This window comes from Peromyscus leucopus, chromosome 15 (assembly GCF_004664715.2).
Source record: "Peromyscus leucopus breed LL Stock chromosome 15, UCI_PerLeu_2.1, whole genome shotgun sequence".
Classification (NCBI taxonomy): domain Eukaryota; kingdom Metazoa; phylum Chordata; class Mammalia; order Rodentia; family Cricetidae; genus Peromyscus; species Peromyscus leucopus.
This window is the reverse complement of record NC_051076.1, coordinates 68,947,596-68,971,900: the sequence shown is the minus strand read 5'-3', so window position 1 is coordinate 68,971,900 and position 24,305 is coordinate 68,947,596. Positions and strand designations below refer to the sequence as shown.

Here is a 24,305-nt window from a genome sequence, read left to right as displayed (position 1 = left end):
TGGCCATCATGGGTATACCTGCTCAAACTAAAACTGGCAATGCTCCATCATGTCTCTGTTAAAATGAAACAGTTTTTTGCTTATTACAATATAAAGCATATTACAGGTATACCACATAATCCTACAGGCCAAGCAGTTATAGAAAGATCAAACAGAACTCTAAAGGATATGCTAAATAAACAGAAAGAGGTAACAAAACCACCCAGAAATAGACTGAATAATGCTCTCTTAACTTTGAATTTTTCTCAATGCTAATGAGAAAGAAACAATACCTGCAGAGAGACATTGGATAATAGGAAAAAAACCTACAGAATTAAATCAGTCTATATACTTTAAGGATGTGCTGACCTCAGAATGGAAACCAGGATACGTATTATCTTGGGGACAAGGTTTTGCTTTTGTTTCTACAGGAGAAGATAAGCTGTGGGTACCATCAAAATTGTTAAAGGGTCGATTTGAACAAGAGAGACCTCTTAATTAGAGGAGGTGATAGTTCATCAACCAGCATGAACATCCAATTTAAACTAACTTATACCATTAACACATGTCTTTTCATTTAATCAGATAATAACTTGCCAAAAGGAAACATCCCCAAAATTAGTCTTGGGAAAGGTTTTTGTCTTTGTCTTTTAGGAGAATGAAGGCTAAGGAATCTGAAGAACACTGAACAAATGAGACAACTGAAGAAAAAGGACAAATCATCTATACCAGGAAACAGAGTAAAATGACCTATTGGTATATCATCTATAAAATTTTATGTCTTCCTTTATGTTTGTTTCTGCTCTTCTCTAAAGAAATGTAACACTATTGGTCTTCTTGTAGTCCCAGTTCAATTAAAATTTAAAGCTGACTTTGGAGTTGGAGAATGGCTCTCTCCTTCTTTAAACTCAAGCATGTTGTTAAAAGGAAAATGCAAACTCCCTGTATCATGCCAGAAGAAAGAGCCATCTTTTGATATGGGACAGGAGAAAAACCAAATTAATTAAGGGACTATTCTATTACTACTAATCTCAATTCTTTGATTCTATTCTGATTCTTTAAACTTGTCTTAAAATATGAATTTTATATAAAAATTTACAAGATTTATATATATATATATATATGTACATTTTAATCTTTGTTAAGGTATTAATGGTCATATAGAGTACTAACTAATTCTAGACAAAAGGCTTCAATTAGCTGCCTATACATGTCTTTGTGTTCGAGTCTCTTATCAGTTTTCTGCAGGAAATCATGGCCAGGCCTAACATCAACTGAAGTCTCCAGGAAGAATATGGGGCCCCACAACAACAATTCCACGTGGACAATAATAATATCACTAAGCTGACAAACATTATCTACAGATCAGCTTTGAACTACAAAGTGCTCAGAGCAATTTTGAGAGGGCTAGCTGAGATGATCCAGTTTCAAAGACTATTTGAATAAGGACTTGAGATAAACCCTGAACTTTGGCATTATGCACAGACTGGATAACAAAGGATATAGCTACCTTTCCTAGAATTTGACGATTAACCCAAAATTTTTCTTTTCAGAATTAAGATATCTTCACCCATAACCAGCAGGAAGCAATTTTAAGAATATGACGCCCACATTCCCAAAGAGGTGGTGTGGGGAGGGTGGTTTTTTGGTCTTTTAATGGGTTTTAGGTCTGGGATAATTTTCATTGTTTAGGAGGGTTGGTTACAAGTTGTTGTTAAGGGTTAGGAAAAGGGCTAAGCAAAGGAGATTAGATTTAAGGTTCTTGATTTAAAAAAAAAAAAGACAACTACTAGTTTTAAATACTTTACATTGGATTGGATTTTTTATATTGCATACAAATTATATTGAGATTGAGATTGTTAGAAAATGCCATACATATATTTCTAATCTTGTTCAAGATATTGTACTTATACAGTTCATTTAACAATGTAATGCAATTTGCTGATCCCTGAATGCTGTTATTACCAACTATTAGGATATAAAAAAATGAAAGTTAGTAGTTAGACATTACAATTGAACTTGTAGTCATATTAAGTATGTTTTCAAGATTGAGCAGATATATTTTAGATAGACAGGTCATCTTCAAACCCTTCAGAGATCTACAGAATATGGCATTTAAAATATTTTAATAACTTAGAAAATTTTTCTTTTTTGTTATGACTATGAGACATGTCGGCTCCTGGCAGTACCAATCTACTTCAGAGAAAATATGGGCACTGAAGAAACTGCATATGGAGTTAACTTTCATTGTGGCAAAAGTTAGCCACTGGACAACAAAGTATCCTCGAATCAACAGCTGACAAACAGGACATGAAACAAAGGACTACCGATTCTTGCCAAAACAAGTGTGGTTGTGGCATTTTTTTTGGAAGCTGCTTGCATGCACTTCCTGTTTTTATTTTCTTATTAGATAATATTATTTCCTTCTTGGGTCTCTGAGGGAGGTGAAGATTACTTAGTTATAGTTACAGTTTTCCTTGTTAAGAATTTAAGAAAAGAAACTCACTTAAGAGGTGTAAGTGTATAAATTTGAAAGACGTTATAAGACAGTTCTGTTAGTAATATGTTAGGATAGAAAGTGAATCTGGTACATTTTGGACTTACCAAAATAGGATAGATAATGGAATTATTTTCTCTAAATTTGTCAAATACAAATGGACTAGACATTGTTTAGGTATTTATTGCTTGTATATATGGTAATATAGTTATTGTACTTTTGTATATAGTTTTTCTTATATTAGTTATAACTTTTTTCCTTTTTTCTTCTTATTAAAATAGAAAAGGGGAAATATGATGATATTTTATTTGTATGTTAATAAAAAAGTTGCCTGGGGGTCAGAGCTAATAGAAAGCCATAGCAGAAGCTGGGCGGTGGTGGCACACGCCTTTAATCCCAGCACTTGGAAGGCAGAGCTAGGCGGATCTCTGTGTGTTCAAGGATACAGCCAGCATGTAGACACATGCCTTTAATCTCAATACCAACCATAGAAGAGAGGTCTGTACAGACAGGCAGTGACAAGGAGGTCATGTGGTTGGGTTTACAACTAATGAGAAGGCAGAACAGAAAGTCAATAAAAGGACAGACACACAGAAAGTAGGTCTTTTTCTGAGGGGAAGTACAACAGCGGCAGAGAAGGGTAAGTTCAGCTCTCAGCTACTGCTCTGACCTCTTCAGCTGTTAACTCTGTAGTTGGCTCTGTGTTTCTTATTTAATAAGACTGTTCTCTACAGGATACCAATTCCTACTGAACCAGTGTGAAGTTTTTCCTTCAATGGGACTAATTTCTAATGATTACAGCTGCTTTGAACCTGCCTTTTCTGTATATACTTGTAATCTTTTCCTCACAAACCTACATTTTCCATATCTCTCTGCTCCATATTTTACTCTTTGTCACTGTTACCTGAAGAAGAGCTGTAAACAGTAAACAACACAGTCTGAATACAATATTGTCTTGAAATTTCCCCTGCGAAATAAATTAGCCTGCTCTTTTTAAATGTGCCCGACTTAAGTTCTCAGGACATGGGCCAAATAAAGTCAGATTTTTTTTTCCCTTGCCAGAATATAACATGAAAGGCCTCTAGCCCAGTTCCCCATATAGTCTTTGTTCCCCTTTAAAGCCTCATGAGCCAGGCCTCCGCTGTCCATCCAGTTCTCTCTGTAGCCTGGCCTTGCAAACTTCCATCACAATGACTCATAAAGTTCTGCTTACAGCATTCTGGGATTTTTCTAATCCCAAAGTCTAAATTCTTCCACACCTTTCTCCGACAAACTAGTTCAACAAGCTTAAGAACCACATAGTCAGGATCATCACAGCAACAACCTGACTCCTGGTATCACTGATATGTATTAATTTCTTGTTGCTGTGACAGAAGCAACTTAAGGAAAGAAAGGATTATTTTGGCTCACAGTTTGAAATTACAGTTCATCCTGGCAGAGCAGGCATGGCGACAGCTCCCCAAATCCAGTCCCCAGTTATCGAACACAAATAAATGAGGCTGCTACTTGTACTCTTTTCAGTCCATGACCCTAGCTCACAGAATGCTGCCACCCTCATTTAAGAGGGTCTTCCCACCTCAATTAGCCATATGGGGAAAGTCCCTCACAGGCAGGCCAAAAGGCTTGTTTCCATGGTAATTCTATTCCCATTAATTTGACAACCAAGATTAATCAACAGAATTGGTTTTGGAGCCACTGAGGGGACATATGTCTAGGAGAGTCTATGAGGGGTTTCCAGGAGAGGATTAACTGAGGGCAAGACCCATCCTCAGCAACCAGATATAGAGGTTCAGGATGTACTCCTGCCTCCCCTGCTTCTTGCTGCACGACTTCATCTACAGATGCTGCTCCTGTTATTCTTTCTTGACATTACACTCTAGCTCTTCAGTCTTCTGATACAGATTCAATAGCAACAACTTTGCAGGGCACTTCCATGCTCCCCAGCATTGGATTGAGACAGCTGAGCTTCTCAGACTGAACTCGAGGCTTTTCTACCACTCCAACAAGCAGATGGTCACTCTTAAGACTATCATGTAAGATAATTTAATAAATTCCCTTTTTCTCTCTCTTCTTCCTCCCCACTCCCTTCCTCCTTCCTTTCTGTTCCTCTAAAGCACTGCCTAATACATTTTTTTTTCAGTTTTAAAGAAACGGTCAGTTTCCAAAGTTAGTGTATCTGTGTGCATTCCCATCAGTAATACAGTATTTCAAAAGTGTTGCATTACAAAGGTCCTGGGATTACAGATTTTTGTTGTTTTTCGAGACAGGCTTTCTCTGCATAGCTTTGGTGCCTGTCCTGGATCTCGCTCTGTAGACCAGGCTGGCCTTGAACTCACAGAAATCTGCCTGGCTCTGCCTCCCGAGTGCTGGGATTAAAGGTGTGCGCCACCTCCGCCCAACAATTACAGCTTTTTTTTTTTTTTAAAAAAGCAGAGTTATGATTGCTTCCTAAGACATTTATTTGTTAGCTATCATACTTCCGTTTTTATTCTACCAAAGTATTATTAAAGTAACTAATTATAGAAGCTTGTTAAAATAATAGAAACTGGAAAAAAACAAGATCAAATCTTTTAGGAGGTATACAAAAAAACATACTGATACTATGTACTGGTTTGGAATTTGTTTCTTCCCCTAAAGTCAATTTATTTAAAAGAGCAAAATAACCTTGATTACTAGTGATATGATCAAAGTGATTTTTATAATCCTTAATTTATCCTTTAAGAAGAAACATAAAATGCTTTCTCTTTTTCCTTGCTTTGAGATATAGAAATCATAAATCAGTGGTGACTCATCTTGGACAATGAGAGCAAGGACAACCAACAAAAGATGACAGAGGGTAAGACAAAGGAAGCAGGGTAAAGCCTTTGTGGAACCCCCATGCTTTGCTTGTGCTAGTTTAAACCACTGTAGTGCTGGGTTGTTGGTTCAGTAGCCATGTACCTTTCAGCTAATAAACCGGCATTTCAGTGGATGCATTTAAATAGAAACAGCAAGTGCAGCCCCAAAATGAGTGTTCTTATGATAATATTCAGATACTATAGGAAGGAGAATCAGTAATACTATTAAGAAGCCATATTGAAATAAATTATCTTGGTGTCTTTTGATTCATTTCCACTAAGCAAAATAAAGTATAAATTGAACCACACAAGTAAGCTGACAAGATTAAAACAGTTTAAGGGTTATTTAATGTGAATTATTATATTTGGTAATATTATGATAAAAGCAAAAGTATTTGTAGAAATTCTTACCACGGAAAGGTATTCATCCGCATCCTGTTCTTGTAAATCAGAATTCCTCCTGACATTACTCCAATCATAATTTCATTGTTACTTTGATCCTTCAAAATAAATAAAGACATGACAATCTAAAATAATTAAAACAGGATTAATTTTTTTAAACACATAACATCACAAAGATAACAAAAAACTAAATTACACTTAATTACAAACCCAAATAGTTTGTTGTTGCTCATAAAAGGCAAATTTCAAATAAGCTTCAATGCGGCAGTACTAAAATTCTCTAATCTGGAAGCTGGAGAGATGTCTTAGCAGTCAAGCACTTGCTGCACAAGCATGAGGACCAGAGTTGGATCCTCAGAAACCCAGGCGGCCTTGGCAGCCCATCTGTAATTCCAGCCTTTGAAGGAGGAGAAAGGTGATCGATCCCCTGAGCAAGTGTCTAGCAAGACTAGTCATATAAGCAAACTCCGGGTTGAATCCTGCCTAGATGAATAAGGAAGAACAGCAATCAAGGATGATTCTTGACATCAACCTTGGGTCTCTTTATGCACATGTACACATGTCCAGGTACATCCACACATATGTAAGGACATGTGTATATCACACACATACACACACACACACACACAAAGAGGAAAGAAAGAAAATAAAAAAATCATTGTACTAAAGTACAAATAATCTAATGATTTCTCTTATGATCAGAACTTTTGGGTCAAAAGTAATCTATAATAAAATACCTATACTACAATGGGAAATCCAATAACTAATAATATGTATTAATATCATGAAAGAACAAAACAGACAATTCTTGGGAAATGTCAAAGATCACAAAGAAGAAATGTGAATTACGTTTTGAAGACTGCATGAGAGCTTTCATATGATGACAACTGTGGTAGCTGGAATATAATTGGCCCCCATAAGCTAAAAGGGAGTGGCACTATTGGGAGGTGTGGCTTTGTTAGAGTAGGTGTGACCTGGTTGGAAGAAGTGTGTCACTGTGGGGGTGAACTTTGAGGTCTCACATATGCTCAAGGCATGCCCAGTATTACAGTTCACTTCTTGTTGCCTTCAGATCAAGATGGAGAATTCTTGGCTCCTTCTCCAGCACCATGTCTGTCTGCCTGCCACCATGGCGCACCATGATGATAATGGACTAAACCTCTGAAAATGTAAGCCACTCCAATTAAATGTTTTTCATTTATAAGGGTTGCCATGGTCATAGTGTCTCTTCACAGCAACAGAAACCCTAACTAAGGTAACAACTCAATTTGAATTGACTTGTCTGCATTATGGAGAGTGAAAAGACTTTAAATACTTTTCTTAGAAATCAATCTTTGAAATAGTTTTGCCATTTCACTTGAGAGCAAACATGTTTTTACCTCCTGTAATTCATCTGCCCTGAAGCCAGACCAAATTAATGAAACAAATCCTTTAAACTGCAGTTTTAATACTTTCTTTTCTTCTTCTTCTTTTTTTTTTTTTTTTTTTTTTTTTTTGCTTTTCTTCATACCACTAATTATTACCGGTTATTTTTTCTTGTCCACAAGAACCTAAATAATAAAGAGTAGAGCCTTTTTCTGTCATCTGTTCATTGAACTCATCTGTAGAAAGAATAGTTCTCTAAATTCTGTACAAATATGTCTTAGCTGTTTAGCTTGGCATACAAGTCCATAACACTCCATTTTATCTTGCTCCTAACTAGCAAAAACCAATTCTAATTATGCCATATCAGTTTGATGATATGTTTTGAGATTCCATAATTCATGTTTTATTAATGCTGCTTTCACATGTTCTTTGTTTTTCTGCCCAATCAAAACAACCCAAAATGAAGTCTAGATCATAAACTTCTCTATGAAACCTTAATTCACATCCACACATTCCTCATATTTATCTGTCTCTTAAACCATTTATCTGAAATACCTAATTTCTGTCAGTATATGACAATGGCACACCCATTTAAAAGACATTTTGGAAATGACAAAAACTACAGCATTAGCAAGAGACAGGCCAAGGTTAAGTGGAAAGCTGACTGCAGAAGCATACCAGCAGCATGGGTTTCTTTGAGGTGATAAATCTGTTCCACATTGCAATTGTAGCAGCAGTTACACAAAGGCAAGCAAGAGCTAAAACTCAAAAAACTGAATATACACTACATGCTATCTGAAAAGAAATAGCCCTTTGTAGTTCCCCAGAAATCCTGTTTTGTTTTGTTTTTTAATTTTAAAAATCATGTATATATTCACCTTTAATTAAATACATATATTTTAATAGGAATAAATACGGTTTTATCCCATTTCTAATAGCAAGGTTCAACAACACTTTTATCCTCTCTGAGACTGCAATGGTAGGATCTAAAATTGATGTCTAAACTGTGATTTGGGGAGATCAGTAGCAAATCAAAAGGAATTTATTATATATCATTGCTCTTTCTAACACAATATTTTGCCTAGTATGAGTACTTTTATTTAGTTTTTAACTTTTTATCGATTCTTTATGGGCTTCACATCATGCATCCCAATCCCACTCATTTCCCAGTCCCTTTGCTCTCCTAACCTCCCCACACACACAAAATTTAAAAGGTAAAAACAAACAAGCAAACAAACAAAAACCCAAAGAATATAACAAACAAAAATCTCAGCATGGAAGCTGGAGTATGGCCGAGTAAGTCACACAGCACACCCTTTAGTCCATACATATATACTTGTAAGTGCTCATTGCAATGAGTCATTGGTCTGGTTTGAGGCCTCTGGCTCCCACTACACTATACTGGGCCCTCACTGGGGCTCCTCTGTGATATCCTATTGTTGCCTTGTGTCATGAAGACCCTGTAGCTTTGGATCTGCAGGTCTGGAACCTTTACATGCTCTAGCTGATCACAGATGAGGTGGATGTTGGGTGGGCTATCTCACAGTCCTGGTTCTGAGCCTGGATGGTAGCTGGGTTGGTCAGCCCACCAGCTTTCCCTCATGGTCACCATCTGGGTGGGCTCTCCAGCACTGCCCCGGCTAGCTCACTCAATATAGCAGACATTTCTCCTGTCCTCACACCCTCCAGTCCAGCTCATTCACACACGCACCACCAGGGCAAGCTCTACTGTTTTGCCCAGGTGAGGTGCAGGGTCTGCTCTCTGGATTGCTGCACTTGGTGAGAGGCAGAACCAGCTCTTCCATTCTCATACCCCCCCAAAGGCTGGCTCTCCCACCTGTTGCAGGTGGCAGGAGTTGGGGTGAGGAATGGGGTGGGGCTGTTTCTTTTTACCTTCAAATTGTTATTGACTGCCAGGTATGGTGGCATACACCTTTAATCCCAGTACTTGGGAGGCAGAGGCAGGATGATCTCTGAGTTTGAGGCCAGCCTGATCTACAGAATGAGTTCCAGGACAGACATGGCTATACAGAGAAAGTCTGTCTCAATCCCTTCATTCCCCGCAAAAAACTATCATTGACTTTCTCTTTTCTATAGTTCCCTATTCTATCATTCATACAATCATTCATACAACCCTTTAGCGACTGTGTTTGTATTTTTTCAAATGTGCCGTGTTCTCTTTTGATTACCAGCTTTCATTCGTGCTGATTGCTCAACAGTATCAAGAAGGAGGAGGAGGAGGAGGAGACCACACTCTTGGCAAACTCCCTTCTTTATATCAGCAGAAGGGAGTATACCACAAGAGCTGTCCCTGCGCTAGTTTTTAGTTCACATGCTGCCACCACACAATCCCTCAGCATCCTGTACTTTCTCCCTCAGTCTCACAGATGGAACTGTTAATACAAGATCCGTTTGCTTTTCTCCTCCATCACCCCACTATCCTGTGAGTTTCGTGAGGGCAGGAATCATTATGTTTTATTGCAGTAAATAATGCTTAGAGTGAATGCTATGGAAAGCACAGAATACCCCCACCACAATGATGGCTTAAAACATATTTGAATCTAGGAGCTTGGGATAAATAACACTGCTCCACTTGAAAGCAGAGAGCAAACATTTCCCCCTGTTTGTTATTTCAAAGGCACTTTTCCTTATGATACCCAATTAAAACTTAAGTTTTCTTTCTGTGTTCCTCTTTTTGGAAAATTCCCTTTATATTTACTGAATGATCTTTTGAGGTCTTAGTATGCACATCCAAGAAATAATGCTTCTCCTAGCCCTTAAAAATATTTTTAGAGGCATCATATTACTATGCCTATGCATATTATAGTTAGGCTGCCCTGGGATGAGTGATCTTGCCTCAAGTTCCCAACTGGGTACTCAAATGGTAGTCCACCGTGTGGGACATTTTTTGTTTGGTTTGGATAAAACATGCTCCTAAATAGCTAACCATTTAAAATTTAAATCCTCTTAACCTGACACTCTACATTTAGTTCTGTCTCAGAAACTGTTTTACAATCTAACAGTTTAAACAAATGAAAACTACTTTAACTAAATCATTAAATAACCATATAGTTAGTTATATGAGAGTTTTCTGTGGTGATATTTTGAATATATTCTAACAAATAAAGCTGTCTGAAGCTCAGAAGGCAGAGCCAGCCGAAGAGTTAGCCATAGAGGCCAAGCAGTGGTGGTGCACACCTTTAATGCTAGCACCTGTGAGGCAGAGGCAGATGGATCTCTGTGAGTTCAAGGCCACCCTGGACTATACAAGGTTAATCCAGTCTAAAAGAGAAACAGAGCCAGGCAGTGAGGGCTCACACCCTTAATCTAAGTACTTGGAAGTGACACACCTTTAATCCCAGGACTAGGAAGTTTGAGACAGGAAGCAATATGGCTAGGCAGAGAAAGGAATATAAGTTGGGAGGACACAGGAGTTCACCAGCCTTTTGGCTGAGGGCTCAGGAACACTCAGTCCGACGATTCGTGGAGACGCTATCTTCCCCTTTCAGCTGAGAAGTTGGTGAGGTGAGAAGTGGCTGTGGCTTGTTTCCTCTGATCTTTCAGCATTTACACCAATATCTGGATCTCAGTTGTTATTACAATGCTACATTTATTTAACCTTGCATTTAAATTTTTTGAAAGTTTAATATTCTTTGCATTTAATTGCCAAGAATCTCTGCAGATTTAAAAATCACTTAGAAAACTGCAAAGGAGTAAAACTCCCTTTTCTGGCCATTTTAAAGCATAACTAGTCAAAAAATGTAGTTCCATCAGTTGTAAACTTTCCCATAATAAAAAGCAAAACTTAGCAGTACAAACACCAATGAGAGTATGTAACAAACCTAAGATGAAAAACAATAAGCCCCAAATAAAGAGAGAGAAGGGCCATGTTTTTAAAAAAGCAAAAAGTTCAAGAGACACTTAAAGAATTACAAGATATCAATCATTTGAGGAAACCAAGCCATCAGTGAGACAGATTTAAAAGTGAGACAGACATACAATTTATGAAACATAAGTAGAGCTCGCTGGGCATCGATGGCGCATGTCTTTAATCTCAGTTAATCTTAGGAGGCAGAGCCAGGCAAATCTCTGTGAGTTTGAGGCCAGCCTGGTCCATAGAGCGAGATCCAGGACAGGTGCCAAAACTACACGGAGAAACCCTATCTCGGGGGAAAAAAAAAAAAAACCAAAAATAAACAAAAAGGGAGGGAGGGAAGGAGGGAGGGGAAGAGGGAGGGAAGGAGGGAAAGAGGGAGAGAGAGACAGAGACAGAGAGGCAGAGACAGAGAAAGAAAGAAAGAAAGAAAGAAAGAAAGAAAGAAAGAAAGAAAGAAAGAAAGAAAGAAAGAAAGAAAGAAAGAAAGAAAGAAAGAAAGAAGAAAAGAGATTAAATCCTATAAGAGCAAGCAAGACAAAAAAACAAAAACAAACAAACAAAAAAAACCAGTAGAGCTCATTACCACGACCCTGACCAGGTGAGACCCTGAAGGACAAAAGCACTACAAGATGGAAGTCTGAGTACTTCCAGTGGACTCTGAACCTGCATGTGTCTGCATACTGAGGCAAGTTCAAAATAACTGACAGAAGGGAAATCATGGCTCTTACTAACTCCCTTCCTGGATAATACTAGCCTAATTAGGCTCAAGAAAGTGTCTAAGGGAATAAATTATATTAATTTAATTATTAAAAACTCAATTGATGGCTATAATTCTACTGAAAATAGATATACTTTAGGGACTTCAAAGGAATTTAAATCGTGGAGACTCACAAGAAGAAATACATGTGGACAGCTACTCACAAATATAGGGAGGAGGGTAATAGTCTCTGAAAGGAAAAATGTTTCACACAAGAAAAAGATTACACAGTGAAAAGCCAGTGATTATAAATTTCACTTTAATAAAGAGATGGAGGCAGATACAAACATGACATATTGATATTCTTCATTTAGGGCTCTACAAATAAAAACTGACCACGAGACAGCTCAATGTTGGAAACAATCAGGACAAGAACGAAAGTTTCAGTGACATGAGAGCATCTTGTATGATCACAATTATCAGAGATTTACACAAAAGCACTCTCCTAAAGCAACCTTTTGTTTATAAAACACACATTCTAAAACTACTGTCACCTATAGTCTACAAACATGATTTTTGCAACATAAACAGCCACCTGGAAAAAAATCCACCAATTTGTACTTATGCTATTGTGAAACTATTAATAGAAGAAAATTTTAGTGTAACTATGTCAACAGCAAACACAAATTATCCTGTTACCTAGTTCTCTCAAGGAATTAAAATTTTGAAGAGTTGAGTTAGTATGGATAAGCATAAGAGTACTCGCTCAACTCATACAAGACCCTGGTTCAATCACTCCAGACCTGTACACAGACAAAAAGATTTTAAAATCTTTGATACTAAGCTCAACATCTAAGTAGTTTTTCTTTACTTACCCTTGCATAGTGGAATTCAACTCCATAGAGTTCTAAGGTACGTGCTGTGTTTAGGTAATTAAATTCTGCTTCTGCAGGAGATAAGCCACTGTAAAGAAAACATCAGGTCAAAAACTAGATCCATAGTAAAAATTGCCAAATTACAGAAAGATTATGGAAAGAAATGAAGAGTCTCACTAACCACCAAGCAGAAGTCCTCTTTTTATTTTATATAGTAACAGCTAACTTATTCCAAGGGCATACTTTTACTAGATTACTTTATTTTCCAGGACTATAAGAATACAGTGAGTCCTGGGGCTCGTGAGGTCATGTACCTTAGAGAGAACCTACTACCATTCTTTGATCAGACCAGTAGAATTCCTCATTACATCCTTAAACTTTTCCTTTTACCCACAGTTAAGTGTTACTCTCATTCCTCCATCAAAGAAGCTTCTCTTTATAGGATATGAAGCCTATTACAAAACAAAACAAAACAAACAAACAAAAAACCAAACAAACCATAACAGGTCGTAATGCAGAAAAGCAATGGGTCATGGGGGGCCTAATCCCACTAAATACATCTACAACACAACTCCTGAACTTAAGGTCAGAGAACATTGAGAACGAGGGGGCTAAGACTACAAGAGCCAGCAGACCAGGGAAGTCTGCTATGAGATTCTGTCTTCTAGAAATGATAGGAAAGCTTCACTCATGATACCTCAAAAATATAGCTGCTTAAACAAGACCTAAACAATGGTGGTATTACTAGACATGCTAACAGAGAAGGGGGAAATATCATGAGGTCCAATCCACAAAGATCAACTAATATGTGCTGGGGGGGTGGGGGGGGATCAGTCTTTTCTAGGGATGAAGCCTCTAATTGGTTATCCAATACCAAATGGTCTGTCAGCCCAGAAATCATACACACACAGGGCACACTAAATAGAGTCAGCAAGCTGTATTCATATGTTTATGCATACCTAAGTATATGTATGTGGATAATGTATCTTGTATATAAATAACTATAACAAAGAAAACCGGTATCAATTTGAGAGGGAGTCAGAGGAACACTGGAGGGAGTAGAGGGAGAAAAGGGAATGAGGAGAGTGATGAAATATTATAAATAAAAATAATTTTAAAAAGACAGTGGCAATTAGAAAGAAACTATTGGGAAGTATTACAGAAGAGGGAAAAAAGGAAAATAATACAGCAAGTTTTAAAACTTCTAACTGATCTTACAACTGTTAACAAAGGCACTTAACTTCCAGACATAACTCTCAAACCTTTTTCACAACAGTTTATACACCACGGCCACACTAAAACCTACAGGACACTTTAACGTTCTACACTATCACAGCATACATAAACAAAGTATCAAGAGGTTTTTAGAGCAACTTTGTACCCTTTAAATGTTTGTCCTTTTTCTGTTTTTAACCTTTCAACTATTTATTTATTTTTACTATATATTTCAAAATATATAATACATAGTATAATACTGACTGATGGGGAAGAATTAGTTTATCATCTGAGATGCTTATAAGTACAATTCCACAGGGAGGCTGAGGTCCAAGCCTCATATTTAATAAACATTTCTAGTGATTCTTAAAACAAAAATTTCAGAACTACTCTAAAATACAGTCTTGTTAAAAGGTCAACTCTATTTCATGGATAGTTCTAACGACCTTAGGTATATGGTGTTAGCAGGTAATATAGCAGAGTATTATAAGCTAAGCTATCGACCTTTGCATCCCCGATACTGGAAAGGAGCCAACCACCTGCCAATGCATGATCAAAATGAATGTGACCCCTCAACACCAACAGTCCTTCCAATTAAACTTAATTCTGTTTTTGTTTATAGATCTGATAAATCAGCTTTTCAAACAGAACTAGCTTGTGAAAAATATAAGTCCTTTCCTTATTTAAGGGACTTTTTTTAAAAAAAAGATTTATTTATTTATTATGTATACAGTGTTCTGCCTGCAAGTATCTTTGCAGGCCAGAAGAGGGCACCAGATCTCATTACAGATGGTTGTGAGCCACCATGTGATTGCTGGGAATTGAACTCAGGACCTCTGGAAGAACAGTCAGTGCTCTTAACCTCTGAGCCATCTCTCCAGCTCTAAGGGACTTTTAATAGGAAAAATTTAAAATTCCAATTTATCTTCAAACCATTTACTCAGACAGGCTATATGACAAGTTTTCCACTTAAGACTCAGAATTTCTGGCCGGTACTAGTGGTGCATGCCTTCAATCATAACACTCAGCAGGCAGAGCCGGGCAGATCTCTGAGTTTGTAAGTTCCAGAATAGCCAGGGATACACTTTAGAGAAACCCTGTCTTAAAGAACAAACAAACAAAGATTCAGAATTTCTAACTCAAGATACTTTAATTATCTCAATTATACAGGCGAATAGAGCAACACAAATAGGACGATGGGCAAAGTTCTAAAACAGTAAGTAATCTGACTAGAAGTTAAGCCAGTGAGTCCAACTGGAGACTTGTGCCAACGAGCTACACTGTCTTTGTTCTGTCACTATGCTGAATCACATGTTAGAGCAAAACTTGAGCCAACAACAACAAAAAGGAACATTTTTTTTGTTTGTTGTTTTTGTTGTTTTGAGACAGGGTTTCTCTGTTGTAGCCCTGGCTGTCCTGGAACTCATTCTGTAGACCAGGCTGGCCTCGAACTCACAGAGATCCGCCAGTCTCTGCCTCCTAATTGCTGGGATTAAAGGCATGTTCCACCACCTCCCAAAAACAACTCTTAAAGACAGGCAGTGATGGAGCACGCTTTAATCCCAGCCCTTAGAAGACAGAGTCAGGTGGATCTCTGAGTATGAGGCCAACCTAGTATGCATGGTGAATTCCAGGACAGTTAGGACTCTGCTGAGAGACCCTGTCTCAAAAAACAACAACAACAACAAAAACCCAAAAATGGTCTTCTTGAAAAAATGTCACAAGGAGCTGCAGAGTTGGCTCAGCAGTTATGAGCACTTGCTCTTCAAGATGAGCCAGATTCAATTCCCTACATGGTAGCTCACAACCAGCCCCAGGGATTCTGATGCTCACGTCTGTTCTCTGTGGGTACCAGGAAGGCATGCGGTCCATATACATACATGCAGGCAGAACACTCATAAATAAACACACATAAAGTCATAAATAAATCTTTTAAAAATGTCACAAGATATTGGACTGAAATAAACTCAAAGTTGAACACTAATGTGACTAAAACAAGTCAGCTGCCTTTAAAGGACGGCATTGGGTTGTTACTTTTCTCCTCCTCAGTCATTACCAAACACAATCAACATCCTTCAACAACCTAAAAGCTAAGACAATTATCAAGTCAATTGCTCCATATATTATAAATACATTACTCTAGAATTTTCTTTTTTAAAATTAAAGTTTTATTTTATTTTTAATTACATGTATGTGTACTTATGGGTGGGTATGTACATTGACTATGGGTATCCATAGAGGCCAAAGAGAGATCAAGATCCCTTGGAGCTGGAGTTACATACAGTTGTGAGTCACCTGATCTGGGTGCTGGGAATGAAACTTGGGTCCTTTGTAAGAGCAACAAGCACAATTAGCTGTTGAGCCATCTCTCCAGCCACCTAAAATTCTTTCTTTAAGAACGGACAATGTTACGCATAAGCAAATAAACTCTGTCTACATATAATTTATGGCTGTTAAATGAAAGCAAGGTTCATATATTTTGTGAAATAAGCAATGAAATGTTTTTAGTATAAATCATCTACATAATATTTCTCTATGTTATATAACAAACTTTTATATTAAGTAAATAAAACAATAAAATTAAAAATGATATAACATTTCTCTTTCTAGAAACATTGCCAATAAAGCTTATCAAATAAGCAGAAAATTAAATAAATGCTTACATGTGCTGCTGATGTAACTTTGCAACTTCTTTTTCAAAATCTTGAGGTTGATTAGGAATGAAAGAATAATCTGAGAGGTAGCCTGGCAAGTTTTCTGACTGATTGTAGTCTCCAAGTTCAGCTAATAAGAAAAAGAAAATATCATGCTTTAATAAATATTTTAATTATACTAAGTCAGCAATGCCATTAATTTGTATATATTTTTGGGAAGAATATATGATTTTAATGTAACCACATTAAATAAGTTGCAAAAATTCTTGTGGGTCTCAATATCATAAAAAAATGTTTCAAGAATCAAAGTAAACTGCTACCCAATTGGCCATTTCACTGCATTTCCTCAGTAGTTTCTACGTTCTATACATCTAAAGGACTCCTGCATTAAAGGCAATGTATTATCAATACAGACTACAAAACCATATGCTACTTGACTTAAAAGTAAGTTGATACTTACACTGAACAGCAAATGAAGCTAAAAGGGCAGCAGTATTATAAGGACAGGACAATCTAGTAAGACAAAAAAGAAAATACAGAACCCAAGGATAAATATCATTTCAAATGCGCTGTAGTTTACATATGTTTCTATATGCATTAATTGTAGCCACAATTAAATTAATTAAGTTGGGCTCATGAATTTGAGATGACTGCCAGTTTGAGACCAGCCCAGGCTACATAAGACAATGTCTCAGACAAACAAAAGAAGCACCCTAAAAAGTCTGATAAAAGGAACTAATACTACATATAACCATTTTTTAAATTTGTTACAACAATCAATCATGAATTACTTAATATAGAATTTAAAGTATTTTTATACTATTAAAAAAAAAAACTTAAAAATAGCTCACCTTCCGGTAAGAATGTCTTGCTTAATTTGCAAAAAATACTGATACCTTAAAAAGAGAAAGATATTTACTAGAATCATCAATTTGAGTTCTTATATACTCCATATTTACATTAACAAAATTAAATATTAAAGTATTTCCTTTTGTAATCTACACATTAGCACATAGAAAGTCAGCATATGTACACATTAGCAAAAAAACACCACAAATAGGCTTTTGTGACTTGACTACAAGTTTTTAAAGTCCATTAATATATGGAACTTTGCATTTTGAATGTCTTGTTTCTATTATAAAACTACTCAAGACTTCTAAGATCTCTGCTGCCAGGGAGAAGACTTGGGAGCAACAGTCTGAACAGCAAGAAGAAACACTTTCATCAGAAGAATACCCAAATTCCTTCTCCTACTATTGCTCTTGTATTAGAGTGGTTACATGACCAGCTTCTTCCAACACGAACAATAGTATGTTGTGACATGCTGCTGAGGCTGCTTACAAAATGGCACTGTCCTTCTGTCCCTGACAGTGGGTAAGCTAGTCAATATGTGGACAAAACCACCTGTCCTGAATAATATTGGCATAATAATAAATTTCATGATTTCAAACATTAACCAGGGAGTCTAAGGACTTCAACTTTTAAAAAGTCAAAACTCAAAACATAAATGTTATTTACTTAATTCAAGACAGTACAATTTTATCAGATCTACTTGGTTTCATAAATTAAAGATGGGACTGGTGGCATAAGTCAATGGCAGAGCACATGCTTCCCATGTACAAGGCCTAATATCACTAAAAAGAAGAAGAAAAAAATCTAAAAGGTCTTTGGTACAAAAACAGTTTTGTACTTGTGAGTTAAAGGTAATATATGCCCTTGTTATAATTGTAAAATCCTACACAAATAATACTTACTCATCAAAGATCATTTCTATATTCAATTAACAAAAAAGGGAATTATTAGTAAAAACCAGAATTCAAATTCTAATGCAGTCTATTATTTGAGGCAAATTTCTAAAATTTGGGCAAATCTTAGTTTCTACATTTGTAAAAGGGAAATAAGATTACTTGCTAGGAGTACATGTTTTAGGAGTTTAAAAAATTCAATTCTAATGATGCTGATACTTGCCAATATTGAAGTATATTTATCACAATGGAAGACTTTGATGCCACTGTTTTTCTTCCCACTAATTCAAAATGTTATCTCAAAGCAAGCAGGTATAGCAAACTTCTTTTTTTTGTGAAATCTAAAGTACTCCTGAAGAGTGAGCAGCTGTGGCTGAGGGCATACTAATCAGGATCATCACAGTAAATTATTTCTTTCTTTTACTTTTTTTTTTTTACTGGAAATATTTGGTTCTTTTTAATCTTTTACTTTTTTAAAATAGAATATTTTCATACAATATATTCTGATTATGGTTTCCCCTCCCCCCAACTCCTCCCAGATCCTCTCCATTTCCCTACACACACCCGTTCTCTCTCTCTCTCTCTCTCTCTCTCTCTCTCTCTCTCTCTCTCTCTCTCTCTCTCTCTCTCTCTCTCGTTAGAAAACAGGCATCTAAATAACAACAACAACAATAATAATATAAAAACAAACACACAAACCAGAATATGACAAAGCAAACATCCAAACATACACAAAATAAAAAGAAAAAAAGCACAAGAAACACACACAGACACGGAGACAAACACTTTGCACCCACAGACAATCCATAAAAACAAAATTGGAAACCACTGTCTCTATGCGCTTGTATCAGTGTATGGGTATGTGCACACGAGTCCATGTGCCCACAGAGGCCCCAAGAGTGCCCTAGATGGCCTGGACGTGGAGTCACAAGCAGTTGTGAAGCACCGGACGTGGTACTGGGAACCAAGGTAGGGTCCCAGCAAGAACAGCATGTGCTCTTAACACTGAGCCGTCTTCTTCAGCCGCACACGAATGCACTTCTTAGCCCTGATCCCTTGCTATAATACTAGAGTTACCTGAGGAACTATACACTCTTTACTCAGGTGCTGTCTGAGTCACATTACATCAGAGTATCTAGGGGTATAGACAACTACTATGGTTTAAAGCTCTCCCAAATGATTTTAAATTGCTAATCAGGGTAGAGAATCACTTTTGTATAATTACGATGATTAAATAAAATGTAGTCATGTACCACAATTTACCAACTACAATACTGATAAGGCACAGAGCTTTGAAATTAAACATTATTTCTAATGAAAACAGATAATCTCCTGCACTGATAGCTTGAGCACAAGTTAACTCTCTTCAAGTTGACTCAATTATCAGTGAAACATACCCTCATTGTTTCCAGTACATGCTATTAACACACATAAACACACATTTAGGTTCTAACAGGAAATTCAGTTTTCTGTGTGAATTAAATATTGAACCCGGCTGTTGTCTGAATGTGAAATGTCCCCATAGCTCAGGTGTTTGAACACTTGGTCCCCAGCTAGCTGGTGGTGCTGTTGTGGAAGGTATGGAGCCTTGCTAGAAGTGAGTCACGGGGCAGGCCCCTTCCTCTCTGCTTTCTGACTACAGCCATGATAACACCAGCGGCTTCCTGCTCCTGCTGTCAGGCCTACCCTGCCATGATGGGCTGTAATCAATCCTAAGCGCCAGGTCAAAACGAACCCTTCTTCCCTTAAGTTGCTTCTTGTCAAGTATTTAATCAAAGCAACAAGAGAAGTAACTAATACAATATAACTGACAGTATTTTAATTGTTTATATTAACAAACATCATAAACAATAAAAATGCTAAGAATCTAATTTAAAATTGATGTTTGAATTGTGTTTCTTATATATTAAAAGTCTGATTACCTAAAACCTTCACCTTAGAATATTTATACTGCTTTATAATTCAAATTGCTAATTAATTCTGGCTAATTTCCTTGGAGTTCATGGAAAACTTTTAGTAGCTTGAGATATTTTATAATCATAAAGATTATTTTAAATATTTAACATCAACAACATATTTGCTAAATTTAGTATGAAAATTGTATTTTGATACCTAAAATAAAGTATGATTTTAAAGGGAGGAAAAGCAACAACAAAACCTAAGAGCTATGATGGTAAATTAGACACAATTTTGTTTTTTCAAAAAAAAAAAAATAGCTTAGATTCTATTACTATTGCAAATATTCCAGCTGCCTAATATGGCATCTGTACTCCAGTGTCTTCTCATTATCAAAAGAGCAACATCAGCAAACAGAAAAGACTCTCAAAAACTATGACTTTTCTTTTCTTTTCTTTTTTTTAAAGCTTGGTTTACTATTGCAAACTCCACAGAAACCGAGGAATAGCACTGTGAACAAATTTAATTGCTTTATTTTTCTGCTGCTCCATTCTATCAACATCACTAAATTCTGATAGCCACTCACCCATAGTCTTATGTCTGAGAAGTGTATAGAAGGTATGTATTCTAATTCTTTTCATTTACATTACTAATTCTGCATTTCACCAAATGACTGTCACTACTTCTCTTATTTCTACCCTAAACATTTTACCTGATTCTCAAGGACACTGCTGAAAGGCTCCTATACGTCCTTCGTGAGTACTTTCTGAAGTAGAAGTGATGTGCTGAGATTTAGAATAGGCAGTCAGGTGGGCATGTAGAGGCCCCAATGTGCTTTATTCCTACAACATCCGTTATAAAATCCAGGGTGTTTTCTTTGGACTTAAAAGATAAAAACACATCCTTCACAGGATGGCTGTACATACATACACATATACATACATACATACATATATGGAATTTTGCATTCTCCTCAACAAAAAGAGGAAAAAAACTAGAATATGCTTTTGCATGAAAAAATATATACACCAGAAACTCTTACTATGCAACATGCCTTGGATACACTCCAATGCCATCTCATTCCCTCGTTTACTTTCAGTAGTGCTGTTAGTGGCTGGATGAGGTGGCTCTGGGTGTCCAGCTCCTGAAAGTTCTTCCAGTCATTCAAACGGGGAGGAAAGAGTTGCATTGGGACAATTTATAAACTTTTCATATGCTAAATTAAAAGTTCAAGTTTTCAGCATGGTCATTTATTTTTGCCTAGTTAATTTCATTTTTTTCATATTAGATCTTTGCCAATGTTTTCAAAAGAAACAGTTCCATAAACCCACCTTGTATACTCTTCTTGTAACTTGTTAGGGTCACTTACAAAGAATTTGACTCTAAAGTTCAAACTGTAAGGAGATCCTCCTAAAATTAACAAAAACAGCTCTAATTAATCAGATTACATTAGTCCATCATCTTTATAAGGCATATTTGCAAAATAGCAAGTAAATAGCATGCTCACTCTTTAGCTGTTTCCTTATTGGTTTGTTTGGATCCAGCCACCTCTGAAAAATAAAGAAGAGAGATTTCTTTTTCCCCTGAGGAACTAGCATATTGGTTATTATATATCTGTTCCACTTGAAGACTGCATTTGGAAAAGGGTTAGGTAGAAGAAGAATCCGATCAGAGGCAGTATTGCTCTGATGGCTGGTGAAAAGAGGGCAGTAACACCGCTAGGCAGGCGAACCTGGGCTGCATTAGCAAGGCAGTCAAGCGTGGGCCTAGGAGCAACCCAGTGAGCAAATTTCCTTCAGGGTTCCTCTTCAGGCTCCTGCCTTGATGTTCCCTGAGCAAGACAAAATAAAACACTTTGTCCCAAAGCCTGATTTCCTTGTTCAGTTCTTTGAACTAAAACACTCTGATATAAGAAGCACAAATACTTAATTAAATAAATGTGTGAGGCTGACATAGCTTAGAAATAATGTTATAGTGAGCACGGAGAAACTGAACACATGCACTCATGAACGTCGTCAGTGAGACAGGACTTAGGTTCTTGATTAAAGTCAGGAAGGTGGAACAATGGTAACATGTAGTACTGGCTGTTAAATGACAGCATTCACAGTTAAAAATACGAAAGATCATTAAATCCAGGAAGTAAATGAACCATCAAAAACTAGAATGGGCTGGCGAGATGGCTCAGTGGGAATGGCACTTGCAGCCAAGTCTGATGAGCCGAATTTAATCCCCACCACTAACGTGGTGGAAGAAGACTTGAGTCTCAAAAGTTGCCCTCGGGTCTCCACACATGTGCTGTGGCACAGTTGCAAACCACCACACAAACACACATAGTAAGTAAATGTAAAAAACAAAAAGAAACAAAAAATTCAACAAACAAATCAACCCACAAAGAAATCTTATACATCAATAAGAAAAAAGACCAATATTCATAGAAAAAATAGGCAATGGACACTAAGTTCACAACTAAGGAATAAATGGCATTTAAATATATAAAGATAGTTAATCTTGACCACAATTAAAGAAATTCAAAATAAATGTATGTTGGGCTCTGCTTTTGAGACTGGTTTCAGTAGTTAAGAGTTAATGTTGACTTTGAACTTATAAACCTCCTGCCAGAGCTTCCAGAGTGCTAGAAGTACAGGCATGTGCCACCATACCTCTGTACCCAACAACATAAGCTTTTTAAAATGAGTGCCACCCTAATGAATGAACATTATGTCCTTGTGTCTTAGTTTCATTTCTTATTTTTGTGATAGAATACCCTGACAAGAGCAACTTAAAGAAGGAAGGGTTTGTTTTAGCTCCTAGCTCCATGTCCACTCTTGAAGTCCACTCTAAAAGGGAGGTCACAGACAGCTACAGGGGCTTGAAGCAGCTAGCTATTTACATCACAGTCATGGTCAAGAGCAAAGAGCAAGAAAATAACGCCAACATGCTTGCACTTTGCTCACTTTCTCCTTTTAGTACTGTCCAGGACCCAAACCTGGGGAATGATATCACCGACTTTTAGGTTCTTCCTCCCCATATCAATCAACATACTCAAGAAAATCACACAGACATGCCCAGTGGCCAACTCAGACAGTCCCTCACTGGGATTCCTTTCCCAGGTGATTCTAGATTGTATCAAGTTGACAACTAAAACTAAGCAATGAAAACTGCTTTTTATTGCTGTTCGATTAATATTACAATCCATAGATGTGACGCTTTTGAATGGTTAAGTTAGTCTGCTCTTTCAAATAATAGTGCTATAAACACCTAAGCACAAGATTTTGTGTAGAAATGTGTACAAGCCTTGGGTACATTTTGAAAACAAGTACTATAAATTCTATTTTACTTTATGTGCATATCTGTGTATACAAATGTACAAACATGCTCACAAGTACATGGGCATACCTGTGAACATGCATGAGCATGTATGCATGCACATGAGTGTGTATGTATGTGAAGGCTAGAGAATAATCTGGGATGTTGCTCCTCAGGAGCCATTCACACACACACCCTTTTTTTTTTGAGACTGGGTCTCTCACAGGAATGTGAAGTGCCCCAATTTGGGCAATATATGCTCATTTTCTGTAAGAACTTCCACTAGACAAAGATTATGTGACTGTCTGATTATACTTGATATTATTGCTGCTATGCTGAAAACATCAGCTTTCCATAGCATCTACTCTACCTTAGCTAGTGAGTGCTACTGTGTGTGGGTACATGTGGAGGGCAGAAATCAATGTTGGGTGTCTTCCTCAATAATTCAATATTTTACTTTAAAAAAACTGCATTTTATTGGCAGCGCATAAATATACCATGGAGGTCAAAGGACTATTGCAGGAATCAGTTCTCTCTTTCTACCATGTGGGTACCAGGGATCAAACTTCGGTCATCGGGTACAGCATTAAGCACCTTTACTCAACTGAGCAATCCTGCTGACTCATTCATTCATTCATTCATTCATTCATTCATTCACTCACTCACTCACTCACTCGTTGTTTATTTATTGAAACAAGGCTAGTAAGTCACAGGGCTCTTCCTGTTTCTGCTTCCTTGCTGTTGGGATTATAAATATGGACTGCTGTGCTCAGTTTTTTATATGGTTTCTGTAATATCAAACTCTAGACTTCATTATGCATGGCAAGCACTTTACCAACTAAAGCAGTCTCGAAGCCCAAAAGATGTTTTATTTTAATATTTATTGTAGACTTATTAATGTGTCAAGATATGTAAAAACCCAATTCCTCTCCTTAAACCAAGACTGGTATTATTTGTGTA

General features: G+C 37.0%; 1 protein-coding gene across 7 annotated transcripts in view; it reads right to left on the bottom strand.

Annotated features, from left to right (window-relative positions):
• The window catches only part of Ptpn4 (protein tyrosine phosphatase non-receptor type 4), a 179,565-nt gene that overhangs the window by 79,910 nt on the left and 75,350 nt on the right, over positions 1 to 24,305 (bottom strand). For 5 of the 7 annotated variants that reach the window (XM_028879796.2, XM_037211479.1, XM_028879802.2 and 2 more), the window contains 7 exons: positions 21,547 to 21,589; positions 21,371 to 21,470; positions 17,250 to 17,294; positions 16,859 to 16,911; positions 16,408 to 16,528; positions 12,530 to 12,617; positions 5,725 to 5,813 (listed from right to left, as the gene is read on the bottom strand). In XM_028879796.2, coding sequence (XP_028735629.1) covers positions 5,725 to 5,813; positions 12,530 to 12,617; positions 16,408 to 16,528; positions 16,859 to 16,911; positions 17,250 to 17,294; positions 21,371 to 21,470; positions 21,547 to 21,589 — 539 coding nt within the window. The remainder of the gene's footprint in view (positions 1 to 5,724; positions 5,814 to 12,529; positions 12,618 to 16,407; positions 16,529 to 16,858; positions 16,912 to 17,249; positions 17,295 to 21,370; positions 21,471 to 21,546; positions 21,590 to 24,305) is intronic. The other 2 variants (XM_028879797.2, XM_028879801.2) reach the window with 1 other exon arrangement.